A 22,333-nucleotide genomic window follows, 5' to 3' on the forward strand; every position below is an offset into this window, starting at 1 on the left:
GGTGCTTGCGTACCCTTTCGCACCCCCCTAGCGACGTCCCTGCATGGGTGATAGGTTAATTTCACATGAGAAACTGAAGGTAACTGGGATTGGTTCAACACCTCTTTGACACTAACTTTATATTGAGACTGAATCACATATATGTGGAGAAAGAAAAGGTGCCTGCAGAAACATGGAAGCTGTTAATTCGAGAGTTTATTTTGTAACAACGCTAAATGTTCCTCGGAATAATAAAGAGACCTGCATAATGCCATATAGACAGCAAATAACAGGTTCCCTTGTGCACTGGTATTTTCAATTACATTTTTTTACGCACATTCATGCACGATTTATGCTCAAGTAAATAATGAAGCTCATTCTGTTACAATAATATGCCATTTGGGTATAGTTCAAATCATTGTAACAAGACACAAGACTAGGAATCACTATGGGAACACAAACAATACTGGTGTACAAAATAACCCACATGGATATGGAATAATAGTTATTTATGGTACTTGTGAGGTAAGTGCATCTTTATTGCATGAGTGGAAAGATTTAAGCACGAGGCGTCAGCCGAGCACAATAAAGATCACGCTCACAAGTACCATACATAATTTTATCCATGACCATAACGAAAAATTATGTTTTATAAAAGAAAATATGTTGAAAATAAGTCCTCATGTAATCACATACTATGGCATGGATTTTAGTATCAATACGTTACTAGGTAGGTCGTGATGTAGGAGGCCATGATTAGTGAAGAATGGTATCTAAGGCGTTGGATAAATAACAAATTATAATTAATTATATAATTTTAATATATATTTTTTTTCATTTTAAACGTGTATTTTCGGCTTTTTGAAGTTTCAGGGATTATTTAGAAGTGTTAATGGGACTAATGTGATTAAAATAATTTCACATTTTACTTCTGTAAACTTAAGAGGAATATTAAAACTTAATTAATCATCGTGTCTGTTTAGCTCAGTTGGCTAACGCGTGTTGTTTTAAAATCCTATAAACCCAACTTCGCAGGTTCAAGTCTCCTCACATCCCAAAAGGTAAATTATTACATCATCATCTTCCTAACAAGTATTAGGCCAAGTGGCCTGTTCCGGTCTCAAACTAGAATTTTCAGTCCATCTCTTCTTTGGACGGCCTAGAGATCTTTTGCCATATGGATGGTAATGAAGCAGTGCTTTTGGAATTCTGCATCGATTCATTCGTTCGAGATGACCCTTCCACTGAAATTGATATTTGCTGATGAACTGCATAATGGGTTCTATTTGAAGTTCCTGCATTAGGTCCTCATTTTTTTTATGATCCCAGCGAGTATATCCAGCTTATCTCATTTGCTGTTATTCTACTGACATCTTTATTCTTCACAGTCCACGCTTCGCTACCATAGCTTAATACTGGCTGTGCTAAGGTTTTATACATGCCTATTCTTGTGTGCCTTTGTACTAGTGAAGGTTTCATGATTTTATTAATGATCCCCATTGTTTTATTATATTTACATATTTTTTCAGCAATATCTACTTCATCATAAGGTGATAGTGTATAGCCAAGATAAGTGAAGGTATTTACTCTTTCTATTATTTTATTATTACAAAATTTTAAAAAGATGCATATTAGATATGGATGTAATGTACAAATTACGACGTAACAGATAGAGAAAAGATAAGGAGATTGAGTGTATGTATATTTAAGAAATGGTAATAAAGAAGTAGAGGTAGTGACATCTAGTAACTAATATATTAACTTCTTGAGTAATAGTTCAATGGAAAAGTATACGTGTGTACCCGGGTACTAGGAAAATACTAATGAACTGTGAGATAAAGTTCAAACTGTGAGGTAAAGTCTTTATCTCACTAGTGGAATAAAGTAATGTTGAATAAAAGCCTACTTTACAAATGCAAAAGTATTTAGTAAAGGCATGTTTTTCGTTATGGTCATGGATAAAAAGTATTTATAATAATGCTGGCAATGCTGATCTTTTGGATAGCTTAAGAAATAATGTCTAAATAAGTAAATCAATGAAATGAAGATAATTTTTTGCAAGTTTTAGAAATGAACTTGTCTTAAACTTCAATGAAAATATAGAAGTAGACAATAATTCTAATAATATTCCAGCATGGAGGCCGGTAGAATGCTAACCTCAACAATTTGCGAAATTTTCTAGTGCAGGCTTCTGAAAGAGTATAATTATGATAAACTGTATTATCAGAAAGAAAGTACCGTAGCAATTTCACATTATAATGTCTGTATTCTGCCTACATTATAAACATACTAAGTGTATTACAATAATCAATACAATATCTTTACCTGAGAATGTGTTGCCATTTTATGGGGTTTACAAAGCACGTCAAATCATTTCATTTATCATTTCTTATCAATATGAAACAAATACTCCATTACACACTGTGTTTTTAAGATAAAATTCAGGCTGAGGAGTATAAAAGGTGGGAAGGGTAAATGTCCAGTTGGAAAAAAATGATTGTTTTATGGCAAAAGTTTAAATTATTTAGTACTATAGAAGATAGGTTAAGTTCTGTTTATCTTCCCGTTCTTGAAAGAAATGTCTGATGAAATAAACACTTTTGTTTATGCATTTCGTTTCCACTAGGGAAGATATTCTCTTAAATCAATGTATGGGTTAAAAATATCGTGTTTTTTTCTCGTATAGAACATATGGATTTATCATTGTCATAAGAAACCTATATATAAAAACAAAGAAATAACTTGATAATTAGTGGGCCATGTTTAGAAATTAGCACGCTTTGACAATTTGTAAAACAAGAGAACATCATTATTTATGGCTACTAAGTCAAAGCCTGTTAGTTTCTGAACATGGCTTACTGAGTAGGTTACATTTCATTGTTTTATATGTAGGTTTCTTATGGCAGTCTCAAAGTCCTATACTCAGAAAAAATACACGTAAATTCTTCGGAGTCTTCAAAACATTTCTGTGTTGTATTTCAAAATCCTTTTAAATTTAATTTGTTAAATGTTTAACAAATTCTCAATTCATTTATTATTTCATTTTTTATACATTTAATCATGAACAGTTTTATGCTTACAAGGTCCTTTCAATGTGTCAGGTATTGTATGAAGGTCTTCTGAAACAGCCATCACATAGTTTTCCTACTTTATTTCACAAATATTACTTAGAAATTTCATTCTATAAATGTTAAACACGTTTATCCTCTTTTTAAACATTTGGTAAGTTGATAGAACAAGTGTCCATGTACTTATATCGATTTTGCTTTAAGTAATACAGAAAACTGTGTCTGGTTTTGTTCTTTGGTCCAGGCCAATTTAATGAATACAATTAAGATAGGTCTGTTATTCATTAATTTGTGCTCTGGAAAAAAAATCAACAGAATTTTCTGCATTACTTAAAGCAAAAAGTGACACAAATACATGGACCATGTACCCTATCAATTTATCTAATACTTTCACTGTTATTAAATCCTTGTAATTGAATCCAATTACTACATTTGTTTAGAGCTTTACCTTTATAAGTTTTCCCCCTTTTCCACTGCATTTGGTATAACATACCCTTTCCTTTGCGAATTTGTGCATCTCTACCTTTAAGAAAATACGCATTAGTAAAAGTTTTTTCAAAGTTTCATGGCTATGTATTACAGTTGAAATAGCAATTTTTATTCATATTTGAGTTAACTTTCATGTTTGGACGTATCCCTCCCATTACCTATGCACTCTTTTATTTTGCGTACACATTTCAAATATCTGAAGAATATGCCAGATCAGATATTACACTATTAACTTACGTAATTTTCATTACTTGAGAGATGAATACAAGGACCTCCTATATCGTAAATACAATGCTACATGTCTGTAGCACGAAGTGCAGGGGAAATTCAAAAGTGTCTCCAAAACTTCAGCAAAACAAGATACACACATTCTCAAAGTCATAAACCGCTCTATATATTGGACCAAGTCATACTTTCAGGTACACCAAAAGAAAACAAAGGAATAAACAATTCCGTATTTACTTTTTATAGGAAAATGTAGAAATTAATAATAACAGATGTAGATCATATAGATTTGTGTAACGAAAAGTGACGACTACATACAAAACACATTTCTTAGCCTCTTAGTATTATTATAACCAATTCATACATCCTCTGGAGTCTCAAAATACAGTTTATAAGAAACACAAACTTTGCTTTCGCTTTTCTACTTCATTACACCGCGAAGTATTTCCTTAGCTATGTCAATGTAGATAAAATTTTGTCAAAAGAAACGATTTCTTGTGAACTTGTAAAAGTTAATTATGCAAAGATTACATGAATTATTCTCCTGTTGTATCATTTACTAATATAAGACACATAAAAAATGACAAGTCCTGAAAGTACCTGCCTTCACAACAGACACACCTACCACAATACAGCACAGAGGGCTCATGGGAGAATTCCAAGTACATTATAATACACGCATGATCATCGTCTAACTTATACGAACGAAGGAGGGGAAAGGGGCAGGCGAGCGAGGGGAGGATGCAAAAACTTGTAAATCCTTTCAAGAGTTAAATTTCTTCTACCTTCCGTTAAAGATCGGAAGATTTTTAAGTCCACTCATATAGATACCTAGAGTCTATGTCTGTAAGAAGTACACGGCAGATCTGCAAGCTTTTTAAATAACTAATGGAGAAACAGGGAGATTAAATAATATTACTTTACAAAGTTAAAAAACATGTTCCATGTTTGCTAAACACAACTGTACATCTGCAAAACATCATAAGTGTTCCTCCTGGCTCACAGAGAGAATCTTTCAATGCAGGAAATGCACCATGCTCAACACGAAAACATGTAAGTAGTTTTTTTTTAATCAATACAAAATCCTACATTTTTCATTTTTTCCCCCTTGCTTCACATGTGCTTAAAAAGGGTTTTAAAAATTAACTCCCTACTTCACACTTGCTTATATCTAGCGCATGCGGTAAACGTTCGTCTCATGGACTTCACCCAGTTCACCCTTGAAATCTAATTCGATAGTGAAGTCCAGGTCTCTGTTGTTTCGAGCATTAGGTTTCATTGAAAAGACGCCGTAGATTTCCTCGTTCTTCTTCACTGTCAGGTAATCGTCGAAGTAAAACACAGTCTGCTTCCAGTGGGTGTAAGGGGCCTCCGGGGCCGTGCTGAAGCCGATTCGTTTGTGGCATTTAGTGAACTCGATGTTGAAGAATGTGACCAGCGCCTGGATGTAGTCATTCCGACGCACCTGCAGGTGGAATGGCGCTGTGAAATTGAGATCTTCTTTAGTCACGGTGTAGAGATCCACTTCCTTCAGCAAACATGCATTTGTGACTACCTGAAGACAGAATACAAAATACATCTTACTTAAGGGCAGTCATGGCTGACTTTCTTAACTTCTACAGTTTTTAAATAGGTACCTATGAAATTTTTACCATACGTCCATGCCTAGTTCCTTTTAAAACCTTAACAAAAACTTAATAATACAATTACAAAATTACTAATTCCATCATAATTACAAATAAATAATAATTCAATAAAAAATTAATAAATCAAAATCTAAAAAAAAATAAAATTTTAACAAACTTAAAATGATAGTTATTATAAAACCAACATTAACAAAAAATAATAAAAATTATAAAAATATGTTAGAGAGATTATCCCCCATAACATTAATATTAATAAAATAAAAACTAAAAATATAGAAATATAATAATATTATATGAATTTAATTCATTTCTTGAAAAACCAGAAACCATTGAAGCCGAATAATATTTCACTACTAAACAATAATTATTAATAATTATAAAACAGTAACTAAAATAATCAATTAGATCCTTCAAAATATGCTGTACCAAATTTGGATTATGTAGGTTTATTACTTCTGAAGTTAGTTATTAGCAGAGATACCTAGTTTTTTAAAACCACGCATTTTAGCTGATGTTCCAAGCCCTACCAGGTCAAAAAATCGCTAATTTTTGTTTTTAGAATAAATTTATTTCAAATTAGTTTTCTTCCACAGAAATTTTGCTCTTTTTTACGGTATTTTAAATTAAAGTGCCCAAAAGATACATTTAACGGAAATCACATAAATATATGCGTGAATTAATATAATAAACTTTGGTGAAACTCATGTTTCCTGTATGCTGTAATGTTGACAGGCTTGCAGTGGTTGGAATTAGCTTGATTTATTATATCGGTTTAATTAGGTAGTGAATTTCTTAAATCAATCAATCTTCTTAATATATCCAGCTGTTTGCTGACAACATTAAGTCCACTATAGTCCATTCAGTTGTTGCTTTTCACGAGAAATGAGGGGTATTTTGATCAGTGTTCATTATACTCGTAGATGCCTGTTGCTAGTAGCCAGAGTTGGGGTGTAGTCAATATATACTGCAGGGCTGTGTCTTCTGCAACTGGTACTAATGATTTTAATTTACTTCTTTTGTGGTTTATGGATGGACAGTATAGAAGAATGTGTTCCAGATCTTCATCATGATTATTACACCACAGACAAGTAGGATTATCAAAAATGTGAAATCGGTGTAGGTACAATTGAGTGACAATGTGACCTGTTCTGGCTCTTGTTAAAAATGTTTGAACATGTCTGGGCAAGTTTTTGTACATTTCCAGGTCATTTGGTTTCTACTGTACAGACTGTAAAATTTTTCCTTTGTCAGAAGAGAGCCAATTGTTGATCCATAGGTTTGTAAAATGAGACTTTACTGAAGCAAAAGCACTGGATAGAGATATCACTTGAAGAGGTCCTGGTTGCAAATATTTTGCCTGTTTTGCATATCGACTTTCCCGTTTCCAGGTATACCACAGTGACTAGGTATCCACTGAAATGTTAATTGGGAAATATGATGAAAACAGAATAAGGTAAATATCACTAGAGTATTAAAAAAATGTAGCTGCTTGTATGATTGAACAGATTTTGAAAAATTTTTTATTATGTCTAATCCAGATTTTTAAAATAATTTGTTTGAAAAAAGAAAACAATATATATATATCGTTTCTCGAACTTTAACAATGAAAACCTGAAATAAATTTAAAACAGGTTAGAGCATAAAATTTTCCCCTCAAGTTTAATCCCTAACTTTTCAAGAATTAGAACAATATCCACGACTTTCCATAATAATAATAATAGTAATAATAATAATCCGTGGCGCTACAGCCCTTGAAGGGCCTAGACCGACCAGCCGGCTGCTGGCCTCATGCCCACATGCCGAAACAGAGGTGGACGATCATCCAACCAGAATGGAGGTATCGTGTGGTTAGCACGATGATCCCCCCCCAGCCGTTATAGCTGGTATTCGCAACCGGATTTTGCTACCTATCGTAGCTCCCCAAGTGCATCACGATGCTGGGTGGGCACCGGTCCCATACACTGGCCGAAATTTCATGAGAAAATTTCTTCCCCCATGAGGACTCGAACCAGCGCGCATTCCGTATCGCGGGTCCTAGGCGGGATGCCTTAGACCGCGACGCCACAGCGCGGGACCCACGACTTTCCATGACCAAATTTAATTTCTCTGTCAACCTCCCCTCGACTACTACCGACTTTACAGAATGTGGACACACTGGGTATAGTAAAGCTCTGCACCTGTCGCTATTTCCCTGGTAGGGCAACCTTAGAGAAGTAATGTATACTGTTTTCCTGTAAGAAAAATCCTAATGTAAACATAAGCACGTAGCTGTCATACCCGTGATTGGCTCCCAGTCAAAACACTCACACGATGCAGGAAAATATAGTCCGTATTTGGAACCTATAATGTTGTATTATTTGAAAATAAAAAATTGAATTCTAGTTAAATACGATGAAACATATAACTTCACTCATATGTAAAACGATATGTAAAAGAATAGTAATATGCGTTACAAGAGCGGTATGTTGAAGTTTTCATGTTCGAGGAAAAGTTTGAAAAAGCGAAACGTAGTTGAGCTTTTTTAATTTCCGAGAATTGAAAGAAAACATACCGGTTGTGTATCGTACATTATTTTGTGAGAAGATCGTTTATTACATACCTGAAAGAGGAATTTCTAATTAGTTGCAATGAAATCTCCATCTTGGTTTCTGTTCAATGACGGCAAATTTGCAAAACAAAAATATCTATCTTCAACATTGTTGCTTTAAAATGTTTTCTGTGTTTACTATACTCCAGCAGGCCGTGATATATGTCTGTCTTTTTTTCCCCCCCAGTCTATGATGAGTCTGGAATCTTGTTTTTTTTCACGGCTTCCTTAATGTTACTTGCATCACGAATGCAGTAACTTTAGTGGAGTTGTAGAGTTTACTTAATTTTTGCAAATATTTAACAACAATAATTAACAGTGCAATTTAGGTGAAATTGCAGTGGTAAGTTTCCAATTTATAATTATTACTATATTGAACGTCTCTAAAAATAATGTGTTAAAAGCCTAAAGCAGTAAAATCAATATGTCACTTAAGCGGTAAGAAGAGGGAAATTGTTGTGTGTGTTAGGTTGGGAATACTGAATGTGGAATTTTAGACTTTTCACGGATTGGTTTTGTGCAGAAACCAAACAAATATGCACGATCTCGCACAAAAGCTACTTTTATATTTTGTTATGTACTATGAACGCATATGAATACAAACATTAATACTGAAGTAGTCTGTTTTTGTAACAAGCTGGCGTCACTTGAGCTCGTAGTTGTTCACGTAAGCACGTGGTAACCCTCTCAAAAGTGGAGAAAAACAAATAGTCTTTAATGTATATAATAAGTTATATGAGTTTTAATTAGAGTAATTATAAAGTAAATGTTTCCTAAGCAAATGAATGCATAGTAGTGAGGTTAGGCCTACTTGACGAGTAACGGGAAATGTTTAACATGAAACAGAATGTACAACAGTAGGCGGGAACACGTACTGAGAATCTATGGCGCCAAACAGCGGCCAATGAAGCCTCACTTCAGTCACATGCTATTGTTTACATTAGGATTTTTCTTACAGCGAAAAGATTATAGAAAGGTAGAATATGGTAGGTTCAATAAGGTCAGTGATTCTGCTCACGTCAGTCATGTAGGTTGTCACTTACTTTCTGAAGTCATACGCACCTGCTTTGGATCTACCACGTCCACCAGAGGTTCACTGATCGCCACCCGTCTGATGGAACTCATGTCGAAGCCGTACACGTCGTCCCACCAGTTGATCTTCTCGTCCTTGTACTGCCGGTCTTCAATGCCAGTAACGAACAGCGTGGCTCTGTCTGGAAACAACAGACCGTCCGGACGTAGCCACTTATCTCTGGCGAACAGCACTGTGTCCAACATGGACTCGTAGAAAAGGCAGTACCCCATCCACTCCGAGATGATTATGTCGACACTATCCAGGCCGTGAGGTAGTTCTACCTCCTCCACCTTCCCTTTCACAATCGTCACCACATCGCTCAGCTGGTTGGCCTCCACTATCTGCTTGGCATATTCTACGATGTTTGAACACTCTATGCCGATGACACGGGCTGCTCCGGCTTTTGCAGCAAACATGGATAAGATACCCGTGCCACAGCCGATGTCCAGTACCACCTTGCCCTAACAAGAAATCCAAAATACAAATATACTTCACTGTGAGTGGGAGTCTGAAACAGAGATTAGAAAAAGCAAATCTCACAATTTTCAGAGGTGCCAACTATTATGGACTGCCTGTAATTTACGAATTTCATCCATTATTATGCAATTACGGTGAAAGGGAAAATTATTACAGAAAAACAATATGATCATGGAAAAATATAACATTTTAATTCATTCTGCAGACAGAAAATGAGAGAAGATATGTCAACACTGCATGCTCCTAGTTCTATGTACATTTGGTAGCTATGCAGGTGAAATCGACACTGCTGGTGTTAAACCAGGAAGCAGGTTAATCTGTAGTGTTACATCATCAGCATGTGGTGTGGTTTGTGAAACTGTGAGCAAAATGAGTGAATTCGGCACTTTATGTTCTTTTATCTACTTTTTGCTTGTTGTTCGACAACTTCTTCTACCTATACTAAAAGCCAGGTTATGAACCGACTAAAGCGGAAGCAACGTTCTGTTGCCCTCTTTCTGAACTCTGTTGCCACATAGTGGCGCGAGATTCAAAGCATGTTCAGCGTTTGTCACCGATATGTTTAAAATAACTACTGTATATAGTTGTCAATAACACTATCAACAATATTAGTAATTAAAATTACTGTTTTAAGAAAGCACGAGCTAATGACGCTGGTACGAAATACGACTCTTAATGCACGTGGTACTCCAAAGGAACTGGGAAGTTTGGCTACACTGTCTCTGTGATTCCGTTGCCAGATTTTCGTTAGAAGACGACATTTTCACGTGAGGTCCAATGAAAAGCTCCATTCTCCTTCCCCCCTCTGCCCCGCCATACTCAACGTGTCATCGCTGCACAGGCTACCCCTCTAACCCGCACTTTCCTCTCGCCCAGCCAACTACTTCCTGTTTAGTCAGTTCATAACCTGGCTTTTAGTATAGAAAGATGCAGCATAGTAAAGCTATGCATCCCCCCCCCCCCCATTGTAAAACATTATAATCAACCTAACTTTTCTTACAGAATTTTTAAATTCATGTTAGGCAGAGAAAGTTAAAAGGGAGGGAACAAGCCATCCCCTTGCCTTCGAGAAACAACAAATCACAAACAGGTATTGCTACAGAGGACAAAGTATAGTACCACCATTTTATTTTATTTTAATACCACTAAGTGGCACTTACTGCTACAGCTGAGCTATGAGTTTCTCTTTTGTGCCTCAAGTTGTATACACTGGCCAACATCAAAGCCTGGCATAAGACAACATAGTTTAAACAACAAGGAAAAACAGCTTCTTCAGATCCTATGGAGGGAAGGTATGTTTCTTACTGAATCTGCTAGTCACTAAAAGCAAGAATTTCTTTTGTGATGATCATGTGATAATATTTTTTGTAGTAAGTTTTTTAATAAATCTACGCACTTTATTTTAGATTTACGATGTGCCCAAGAGATTCTCTAGGAGTACAGGTATGGACGGTAAGGGTGCCATTCAGTGGTTAGCATTCATAATTAAAAACTGTTATTTAGCAATGGAATACAAACCTTGAACAAATGTTTATTATGATACATTGAATTCCGGTATGTGAGTGTCCGAACTTCATCTTTTAACATTTCTTCATGTATTCCAAAATGAGCGTAAGAGTCGAAATAATAGTCTCTTGAGGTCATTTCATCGACACTAACTTCCTTTCCTCCTTTATCATTCACTATCTCCTTTATTGTAGGCACTGTATCTGATGTCACTTCCATATTTTCCATTTTAGTTCCCTGAAAAGGAGAATGATATTCAATAATGTGTAACAAAAACATCATCTGGAGTCTATTTCACGAAAGTACAAATTTCTAGGAAGCAGGTCCTGCAGCTACAAATCACAGCAAAACATGTTTCAGAATACATTCGAGAATATTCCTGTATTATAAGAGTGATTTATAAAATGTAGGCCATGAGTGATTTATATAATAGGCTTTGGGTTACATGAGGTAGGTCATGCATTTTCTAAAAGTCATTGTTGGAAGTAATTTATTTATTGGTAAGTTTTATATAACCATTACAATTTTTATTACATTTATTCTTATAAAATTAAGGTTCATCTTTTCAATTAATGTTAAATTTTTCTTCTAAAACAAATATATAGCTACTACACATCTAAAAACTTTTTGAGAGAAAAAATACATTCTCTATTAAAAGAGCATAAATATGGACTTATAAGCACAATAAAATTCCTTCAGGACACTAGAAAATTCGTAATTCGTACAAATAATTTATCAGCATATCAATAACCTCATAAAATTACTTACAAAAAAACACTCCCAAAAATAATAGACACTTATGAAAAAAAAATTGATTATTTATTGTTGAAGTTAATAACACACTAACCAGAGAGATATTTTTTTTTTCATTGTTGGTAACACTATAGCACCTACTAGATGCTTTATGGTTGTGCTAACAGATGGAGTTACTTGTCAACAATGTGACGCTGAAACGTGTGTTCAGGTTACTGCCCAGCGACAGTCCTGATGTATTTTTTATAATTGTGATGATTGGTTAATATTAACCTGGCACACTCACAATCACACAAATTTCCAGACTCTAGACACCCAGGGAATTCTTCATCTTCAAGAAAAATTCACCGAGAGCCGAGCCCGGGAATCGAACCCGGGACCTCCTGATCCGCAAGCCAGCATGCTGACCAACAGACCACGGAGGCAGTCAGAGAGATATTTGTACCAATAAAAGCCGCCCTGAATAAGGGTTCGATAGATCGGCCTACTAATCAATTCACAATGATTAAAAAAAATTATATGACAATTTGAAAGAAAAAAAGAAACAATAGAATCACAGTCTAGTATATAGTCACGAAACTCAATATGTAGGGAATATGCATCCAATGACAGTTGAACTCTAGTTGCTAACTGCTTGGAGCATTGTATCGCGAGAAATGCAAAAAATCACCTCAAGCTTCGTGACTGTATGTGCTAGACTGTGATAGAATGTAAACTAGATCACTACAAAATATATTGCACCTAGTAATACTACTAAGATTCATTTAAAATCATCCATGCTCAAGGGAGGTTGAGCTATATTTTTTTAAGTCACTATTTCTTGAAATGTTCTACAACGATGTTGATAATTCTCCATCATTAGAAGAATACATCTTGTTATTACTAACACAGCCTAAATTATGCACCAAGAAAACATTAAATAGGCTATTTAATGTGAATGCATATGGATCATGTTATCAAGAGATTTTCATTTTGTCGATAAAGTCACGAGTCAATATGAAATTCAAGAGTAAACTTTTGACAATAGCCATAAAGTTACAATCTACAACTACAGTATTGATTTAATTGGTTTATTTCACGACGCTTTATCAACTTAATGTCTAAGTAAAATGAAAGTCATAATGCCAGCGAAATGAGTCCAGGGTCCAGCAACCAGTCATCCAGCATTTGCTCTTAATGGGTTGAAAAGAGAACTCCCCCCTTCCCAAAACCTAGTAACTTGTTCCAACCTGGATTTGAACCCGGGGCACGATCATGGTATTATGAGTAATGAAACATCAAAATTAGAAAATATTTGATATTATAATATCCTATTCTGAACTATGTACACTAGTTTAATTTCATAATAATACATCAGCTTGATATTTCTTCAATCGTGTAATTCTTTTCATGACAGAATTCTGAATAAGTCCACACCTGTGGAGTAACGGTTAGCGCGTCTGGCCGCGAAATCAGGTTGCCCGTGTTCGATTCCCAGTCGGGACAAGTTACCTGGTTGAGGTTTTTTCTGAGGGTTTCCCTCAACCCAATATGAGCAAATGCTGGGTAACTTTCGGTGTTGAACCCTGGACTCGTTTCACCGACATTATCACCATCTCCTTCAGACGCTAAACAACCTAAGATGTTTATAAAGCGTCGTAAAATAACCTACTAAAATAAAAACATAAATAAAAATAATTCTGAATATTGATTCCAAACCATTATTTCCTTTTGTGTTTGTAGGCATTAATTTATAAATGGCAATATGGCCTCCATGGCCTTCTAAATTGTCTCACTGGAAAGAAACAATTGTGAATCATCAAAGACAAAAGTGATAATAATTATGATATAATCACAGTCTAGTATATACAGTCACGAAGCTCAATACGTAGGGAATATGCATCCACAGATAGTTTCTAACCTCTAGGATCGCTACTATCACATCATCACAGACAATGTGAAATAGTACCGGCACAGTCTAGTGTTCCTAGTACTCTTAACAACTCAAGCTTCGTGACTGTATATACTAGTAGACTGTGATATAATCAATATTGCAATGACAGATGAGTCGGGTTGAAATTCAACGAATTTTTATATGCCATTGGCGAATTTGTGCATGATTGAAATAGTCTATATAATCTATGTAAGATAATAGATAATGGAGAAAAATGGGAGTATAAGGGTACAGTACATCAGTTATTCATAGATTTCAAAAAGGTGTATGACTCGGTTAAGAGAGAAGTTTTATATGATATTCTTATTGAATTTGGTATTCCCAAGAAATTAGTTTGATTAATTAAAATGTGTCTCAGTGAAACGTACAGCAGAGTTTGTATAGGTCAGTTTCTGTCAGATGCATTTCCAATTCACTGTGGGCTAAAGCAAGAAGATGCACTATCACCTTTACTTTTTAACTTTGCTCTAGAGTATGCCATTAGGAAAGTCCAGGATAACAGAGAGGGTTTGGAATTGAACGGGTTACATCAGCTGCTTGTCTATGCGGATGATGTGAATATATTAGGAGAAAATCTACAAACGATTAGGGAAAACACGGGAATTTTACTGGAAGCAAGTAAAGAGATAGGTTTGGAAGTAAATCCCGAAAAGACAAAGTATATGATTATATCTCGTGACCAGAATATTGTACGAAATGGAAATATAAAAATTGGAAATTTATCTTTTGAAGAGGTGGAGAAGTTCAAATATCTTGGAGCAACAGTAACAAATATAAATGATACTCGGGAGGAAATTAAACACAGAATAAATATGGGAAATGCCTGTTATTATTCGGTTGAGAAGCTTTTATCATCCAGTCTGCTGTCGAAAAATCTGAAAGTTAGAATTTATAAAACAGTTATATTACCGGTTGTTCTGTATGGTTGTGAAACTTGGACTCTCACTTTGAGAGAGGAACATAGGTTAAGGGTGTTTGAGAATAAGGTGCTTAGGAAAATATTTGGGGCTAAGAGGGATGAAGTTACAGGAGAATGGAGAAAGTTACACAACACAGAACTGCACGCATTGTATTCTTCACCTGACATAATTAGGAACATTAAATCCAGACGTTTGAGATGGGCAGGGCATGTAGCACGTATGGGCGAATCCAGAAATGCATATAGAGTGTTAGTTGGGAGGCCGGAGGGAAAAAGACCTTTAGGGAGGCCGAGACGTAGATGGGAAGATAATATTAAAATGGATTTGAGGAAGGTGGGATATGATGATAGAGAATGGATTAATCTTGCTCAGGATAGGGACCACTGGTGGGCTTATGTGAGGGAGGCAATGAACCTCCGAGTTCCTTAAAAGCCAGTGAGTAAGATAATAGGGATATGAGTCAGCATAGGAATGTTGATACAGAACTATGCAAAAAGATCAGTTTCGCATTAAATACCAAACATTTCATTTATAAACAAACTGAACAAAAAAATGTTTCTGGCAAATGTGCAAGTCAACTAGTATTTGAGTATTGATAATGCTAGCAAATTTTATTACTATGCTGATGAAAACGATAATTTCATGAACAGCATTGCCACAGGAGATGAAACTTCCGTTTTTTGTACGACCCATAGACGAAATGCCAATCTTCAGAATGAATGTTTTAATGTACAAATCGAATCATTATTTTGCTCGTTTCATTTTCCTTTATCTTTTATGTTTGTTAATTCTGGATCCCAGTGGTCAACCTCACTTGAGGTCGGATGATTTAAAATAAATCTTAGTAGTATCTCCAGAAGCAGAAATTTCTTTTTAATAAGAACAAAGAAAAAGTCATGCTGGAACAATGAATAAAAACCGTATGTTCGTTCTTCGTCACACGAGATGCAATCAGAAGGAATCCATCTGGAAAAATAGGCAACAAACAATTGAGTTCCCTTGCACGATAATGTGCCTGTGCATCGATCCTTACTGGTTGATTGACACAATGTGATAGCTCTGGAACAGCTCTCATTTCACTACACTTGGCAATTGCTAATATTTACTGGGTTTCACTCATGAAAAATGACAATAAAAGAAATGCTGTTCACAGGTTTTGATCACGTCATAATTAATGTGATGAAGTAGCTGAAAGAGGTTGCAAAGAATGAATTCCAGGAATGTCTCCAACAATTTTACAGACTTTGGCAAAACTGTGTAGATGCAGGACATTGCTTTCAAGGAAAAGTTCTATAAAATTTGTTATTAAATTTTGCTTGAATAACTATATTCCCGAAACTATCTGCAGCTACTTCATAGGTCATAGCAAACAGACAATGAATAGGCCTATACCTAGTTCTATATCGAAATGATAGCCGTCCAAATCTTGGATTTTAAATATCAGCATCCTAATCAATTCAAATGAACAAAAAAGAAAATGTAAATTAATGTTAAAAAAATACATAATGAAATTAAAAAAAAAAAAAAATCTGCGACAAGATGTGGTAGCTATCAAAACGATAAAAATTTATTGAAAATAAATAATATACATTGAATATTACAGGCGGCAGGGTAGCTCAGTTGCTAGAGCAGCTGGCTACAGACTGAGAGGTCCGGGGTTCGATCCCAGGTGGTGACAGGATTTTTTCTCGTTGCCAAACTTTCAGAACGGCCCCGAGGTTCACTCAGTCTCCTATATAATTGAGTACCGGGTTTTTCCCGGGGGTAAAAGGTGGTCAGAGCTGGTGCCAACCACACCACCTCATTCTAGTGCCGAGGTCATGGAAAACATGGGGCTCTACCTCCATGCCCCCCCAAGTGCCTTCATGGCATGTTACGGGGATACCTTTACCATTACCTTTTTACATTGAATATTATAAAGATGAACAGAGATGGTGATTGATGATGTTCAGTGAAGATTTTAAAATGGTTGATGCAATTGTCTGAAGAGTCTTTTCAGGAACCTTTAATTTTCTGAGGATCTCCAATGTAAATTTGGGAATTGTTCCTCGCGCACCAAACATAAGTCCAATGACATTCCAATCTTGAATATTATATTTATGACTGAGATCATCACAGCCTGGAAGGTAAATAGCGCGTTTCTCTTCATGTACCTGCTTTGGATGATCTTCATTAATTTTGAACCTTACAGTTGGGTCAAGAATGAGACCAGTTTTTTTTATCTCGGTCAATCATTATGATGTCAGCACACAGTGTAGATTCTTCCGTAGAAAGACATTGAACTTCCTCATATACTTCGTATCCACCATGTTCCCTTAATCTGTTAGCAATTATTGAGCGGACTGTGTTATGTCTGTCAATTCGCAGTAATTCGCCCTGAGAGCAGAAACCTAGCACGTGGGGTAACGTTTCATGCTCATTGCATCTCCTGCAATGGGTATTGCTAAGGCTTATACCGGGGAGAGATCTAACTGCGATGACATTGGTGCTCATTTTAATGGCCTCGGTCCATTGGCCACAAGATAGACCTTTCTTATTGCTAATCCAGGTGTTACCTTTTTTTCCAGTGAGAGTAGAATGTAATTCCTTTACCTTTCCCAGGTAATGCGCTCCACTGATTATAAGAAGTGACACGAAGTTGTTTACGGATGTTACGTGGATTAATGGTTCCAATATCGTTGACATTAATTGGTAAGTGGCGAAGGCTGTTAGTAATTTCGGCTTGAAGGTTCCTAGTGTGATTAATATAAGGGTTGTCAACAGTTTGTAGAAATCATAAGAACCAACAATTATGTTGCTAATCCCTTTTCTTTTTATTCATACACTATTCAATTTCATCCTTATAACCCAATTGCTGGAAGATGTCAACAGAGATTGAAGAAGTCTGTCTTGTATTCGTGGGATTTCTCTCTAATTGTAGATAGACCCTGTCCCCTGTGTGAAAAATTTAAATTACAAAGGTTTACTTTTTGAAACAATTACTGTTTAAATGTAATATAATCTTAAGGAAGAGGGGACTGTCGTGGGGTTTTCTGATGCCAATTTGTAACCCTAACACTTATGGACAAAGTAAACAAATCAGACCTGTAACACTACTGAAGTCATGTTTCCTACAACTGTGAGAAAATTTCACAGATTACATCACGTGGTTCCCTAAGCAACCCACTATGACACACAGACCAAAGATTAACTTATCCCATACAGCCATAAATCAAGCCTGGAGATAAAACCATGTACCATAGACGCAGCACTTTAGTATTAAGCTCCAACGAATAAACTTTAGTAGACAGATTTGTTGCTAGATGAACATTTAAAATGGTCCGCACACCTTCAGGAACTAGGGAAGAAATTAAGTAAAATTTGCTTTGCCTTGCGATTACTAATAAGAGCATCATCTATTGAATCTGCTCGCACATTGTACTTTGCATACTTTCACTCTATCCTAACATATGGTATAATCTTTTGGGGTAATTCACCCAATGCAATACGAATATTTAAACTACAAAAGAGAGCTATTAGAGCCATAGTTCAAGTGTCTCAAACTACCAGCTGCAGACCATTCTTCAAAAAATTACATATCTTGCCATTACCCTGTATTTATATTTATGAAACCTTAAATTTTTTATCAAATATAATTTACATAGCTTTCCTACAATACAAGAAATAAAGATAATATTTTTATTGAAAGTTTTAACACAACTTTATATAAAAAGTCTCATTCATGCTGGTCTTCTTATGTACAGCAGCCTACCAAATTATCTTAAAGAAATATCTGCACATCAGAAATTTAAGAAAGCTCTTTATAAAATTTTAATCAAAACTGCTTTTACAGTATGAACGAATTTATTGAAAATTGTCATAACTGAATAGAAAAAGAACGCCTTACTTAAAAAAATTTTACTTCCCCTTTTCCAGATCCTGACTTCGAGAAGGATGTCTTCTCATGAAAGACGCGATGGTTGAAATTGACTCCTGACTTCAAGACATACTGCAAACGGGACTTATATCCAAAATCGATCGACCTGTAGTTTTCTTCAATCAAGTTCCAAGCTTTGTATATTTGTATTTGTGTTGCATTTAATTATAGTTATTACTTTTATGTATATTATGTAATTAATTATGAGTTTGTAAATATGACATGTCCCATATCATGTATATGATCAGTGGATGTAATAAATGATTATGATTATAATACTCAAAGTTGCTTTACAGCTAGAATAAAGAATATGTCCAATTCTTATGTTTAACAGATAAAAATGCAGATATGAAATAGGCTATGTAAGTACAGAGAATGATTACGTTAGTAGCAATAACATTGCATTTCAGGATAAGGTCCAAGCAAGGATTGCGAGTTTTTCTCCCTCTCTTACAACCAACCTCCAACATGGGATCAGCCGGCCAAGACTGAACCTTGTTTGTTTCAGTAGCTCAATGACACCATCCCCATCCATCTGCTCCTTCAGAATCGCTGAGTTACTAGCTTACCATCTCCTCTTACTCTGCAAGGGACATACTCCCCTCGCAGGGATCCTTTCGTAAAAATTGTACATTGTATATTTTCCTGTAGTGAAGCCATTTCACATAATCAGTAGCTACAGTGCTCTCAGTGGCAGAATTGGGAACTGAAGCACATAGCCACCAAAACTATAAGAGTGCACCATCAGAAATCAGTCGAAAGCAATAACAGTGTCAAATAAAGGTACCGGTAATCATTTTGGGACACTGTATTTTGTTAATTTTTTTTGACATATGAGTACTGTTCAACACCATCGATATGCTGAAAAGTAAGTGGAATTGTTTGCGAAGAACATAGTTTCTTTGCCATTAAGACTAAATTCTTTATAGCCTATTCTGTATATCTTTGCTCTGAAATGAAAATAATTCAGAAGAAATATAATTACTATTACGTGATTCAAGTAACAAAGGAAAAACAAGACAAATTTCCATAATCTACATATTTTGTCTCAGTTTTCTGAATGTTTTTGAATTACAGCAACTCAAGCAGATTATGTTCTTGAGAAAATTGAGTCTATTATATACAAGTCTGCCATCTTCAGTACAAACCTTTGCTGCAAGAGACAGTACCTCGAAATTAAAGTGTTGAATGAAATTTTTCGATTATAATTGAGGCTATCAAATGCAAAACTCGCCTTATCCAGGTGAAGTGATTTGTCAGAAAACAGGAATAACCGTTATGGATATGGACAGTTTTGCATTTGATAGTAGTTTTCTGAGCTCTATGGAAGAGGAATTAGACAAGATTTGCACAAACCGACTATATCAGTAGATAGAGAGCTGCAAGGAGTACAACATCCCATATGTAACTCATTTTTTTTAAATTTTGGATAAGGAGAGTTTTGTACTTGATGCTTGATGGCCTCAATTCATAAACCAGGCATTTCCGGACATATATGTAGCCCATATAACTGTTTTTCTTGTTTAGTCGTGGAGAATTCACCCCAAAATTTGTACTAGTATTTCTGAATCACCCTGTATAAGCAATTGCAGGCATGGGTAAAGAAACCAGAAGCTAAAAAATCGAGAAAATTCTCAAATAGACCTACCAAACTACGAACCAGTCTTAAATAAAAAATCTTGCCATAAGCCTGCACCCATAATTTACATGGCAGCGAAATAATTGCAGACGCCCTTGCCAAACTAAAATTACTTAAAATGCTTATGATACCAACGCGGGATGTAGTACATCTGTTTCAACCTGTGGCACACGACACCATAAATAAAACAATTAAGAAGCAGACACAAACTAAAAGAAAACAATGGTAGGAAACAGTCAAGATACCACATCCTAATTCCATAGCTTCTCTAAAAAAAGAAGCATTAGCAAAATTCTAATCTTTCACTGGATGCTACTGTTTAGCTCAACGGATCAACTGTCACCAAGATCGAAATCAAGGTGTCTTCTCAATGCAGCTTACGCCATCAATGGACGAGTCTCATGTCAGTGTGCCCGATTCTAAACCCGCAGAAGAATGCCAGGGGGAAAAATACTTGCAGGAATGAAAATGATGGAATAAACATTTCCAGTAATATATTTCCAACATTTCAAATTATATTTATAGTTCCTAAGAAATTTAATTTGTTTCAGTTTAGTATAGTAAATTTTACTATCGATCTGCGCTCTTCCGAAACTACAGTCAGGTATACACAGTTCAATAGAAGTATTAAATAATGCATAAAAAATGGGGAAAATGATTGTTCTACAATATACAATAGCGTGACAAGATGCTTTCAAAAATAGAACATAAAAAAGAAGCCTAGGCTAGGTACGGGCCTCAGCTATATTGTAGTATGGTTGACGCCAAAACAATACGGAATAAAACATTAATGTAACACAAATGCCTGATCTGAATTTTTCTCCGGTTAAACCGAAACCATCAAGCTGATGCACGCCTTGAAAATACAACACTATTTTAGCGTCATATTATTTAGGTTATGTATTCTATTTATACGTGCATATCAACCAGATATTATGTTCCTTTATCTGCTCAGTACATGCACCAAAGTTCCTAACGAATACCCGAAGAACAATCACATACTGTGGGATTATTGAATTTACATGTTAGCACTTCAAGAAACATATGAAGACATGATAATTTTATTACAATGCACTCTTCCCTCCCCCCCTTTTATTGAGTCTCCATTCCCTTCTTCTCATCCAGTAACCCAACTTAAACCAAATAAGTTTTTAAAACTTACGTTGTACACTGGAATAATTATACTGCTACTTTTCAAATCCACGCAAACTACAAAACACCAACGAACGTGCACTCATAAAAACGCAGAATTATAAAAATGTAATTGATCGGAAGCGTCGCAAGCGTAGATGGAAAAAAAAAAAACTCCTACCACAACGAAGCAACTTTAATTAAATTCAACACTCCTCTTCTCCCAACACTGTAAATACAACCCATAAAGAAAACTTAAGACTGCACAGCACACACTGTAATTCAATACTTTATATTTCTTTGTCTAGCGGCATTCCGAGAGCCATTATTTCTACACAAATACGTAGCCACCGCGTGGTACACACGTGTATACGATTAAATTTCTCATACTTCTTAAAATATAGTTACATCTACATATCCAATTGAAGATACATTTCACAAATATTCTAAATATTACATCTAATTACATACCCTAATAAAATAAACTAAAATATACGTAAACTTTACCTCTTCTGTCAAACAAAGCACAGATATTTGCACTCCCTACAGCAGCCCGCGCACCAATAGGCTACTTTGAACCAAAGTGCGAGTCTATACTCGACAGCAGAGATATTAAATATGGTATACAATACAATCATCGTTAACATTTTATAAATTAAGACATTTCTTATTTTATATCAATTAATATTTACTATTTCCAAAGTCTGCTATATTTGCTTACCGGTGATATTATATCTTTTACTCCTGTTTCGTGATTTTCTATCGTCCTACCAACACTTGCCGCCATGTTTACTACCAGCAGACCGCAGCAGACGGCGCAGTATTCAACATAGATTATATTAAAATAATATTTACAGTTATATTTGTAGAAGACGTGTATGTTACAATGTAGCAGAGCTTTAAAATTTAACATTTATTTCTTATAACTTATCGATGGCATTCATAACAGCTATTAAATTAGAGGCAGCTGCTCATGGATGCCACATGAC

The 22,333-nt window shown here is 35.4% G+C and overlaps 1 protein-coding gene across 4 annotated transcripts; it reads right to left on the reverse strand.

Annotated features, from left to right (window-relative positions):
• Window positions 1-2,963: 2,963 nt before the first annotated feature.
• On the reverse strand, window positions 2,964-22,192 carry Art1 (arginine methyltransferase 1). Of its 4 annotated transcripts, none has more exons than XM_069827684.1 (4): window positions 22,066-22,192; window positions 11,065-11,289; window positions 9,057-9,530; window positions 2,964-5,316 (listed from the first exon to the last, which is right to left on the reverse strand). In XM_069827684.1, the coding sequence occupies exons 1-4, from the start codon at window positions 22,129-22,131 to the stop codon at window positions 4,933-4,935; spliced, it is 1,149 nt and encodes a 382-aa protein (XP_069683785.1). In that variant the 5' UTR covers window positions 22,132-22,192; the 3' UTR covers window positions 2,964-4,932. The 4 variants fall into 4 exon arrangements, with proteins under 4 accessions (XP_069683785.1, XP_069683943.1, XP_069684029.1 ...); XM_069827842.1 differs by lacking the exon at window positions 22,066-22,192 and adding an exon at window positions 21,852-21,984; XM_069827928.1 differs by lacking the exon at window positions 22,066-22,192 and adding an exon at window positions 21,376-21,745.
• Between the last annotated feature and the right edge of the window lie 141 nt (window positions 22,193-22,333).

This window comes from Periplaneta americana, chromosome 1, assembly GCF_040183065.1.
Source record: "Periplaneta americana isolate PAMFEO1 chromosome 1, P.americana_PAMFEO1_priV1, whole genome shotgun sequence".
Lineage (NCBI taxonomy): Eukaryota > Metazoa > Arthropoda > Insecta > Blattodea > Blattidae > Periplaneta > Periplaneta americana.

What these genes read in the sequence shown, in the direction of transcription:
- Art1 (XM_069827684.1), bottom strand. Translation starts at nt 22,131, where the DNA reads ATGGCGGCAAGTGTTGGTAGGACGATAGAAAATCACGAAACAGGAGTA. An exon ending in ATAATAAACATTTGTTCAAG is followed by an intron (nt 9,531 to 11,064) that starts GTTTGTATTCCA and finishes ATTTCTTGTTAG; the next exon opens with GGCAAGGTGGTACTGGACAT. An exon ending in ACGTGGTAGATCCAAAGCAG is followed by an intron (nt 5,317 to 9,056) that starts GTGCGTATGACT and finishes TTCTGTCTTCAG; the next exon opens with GTAGTCACAAATGCATGTTT.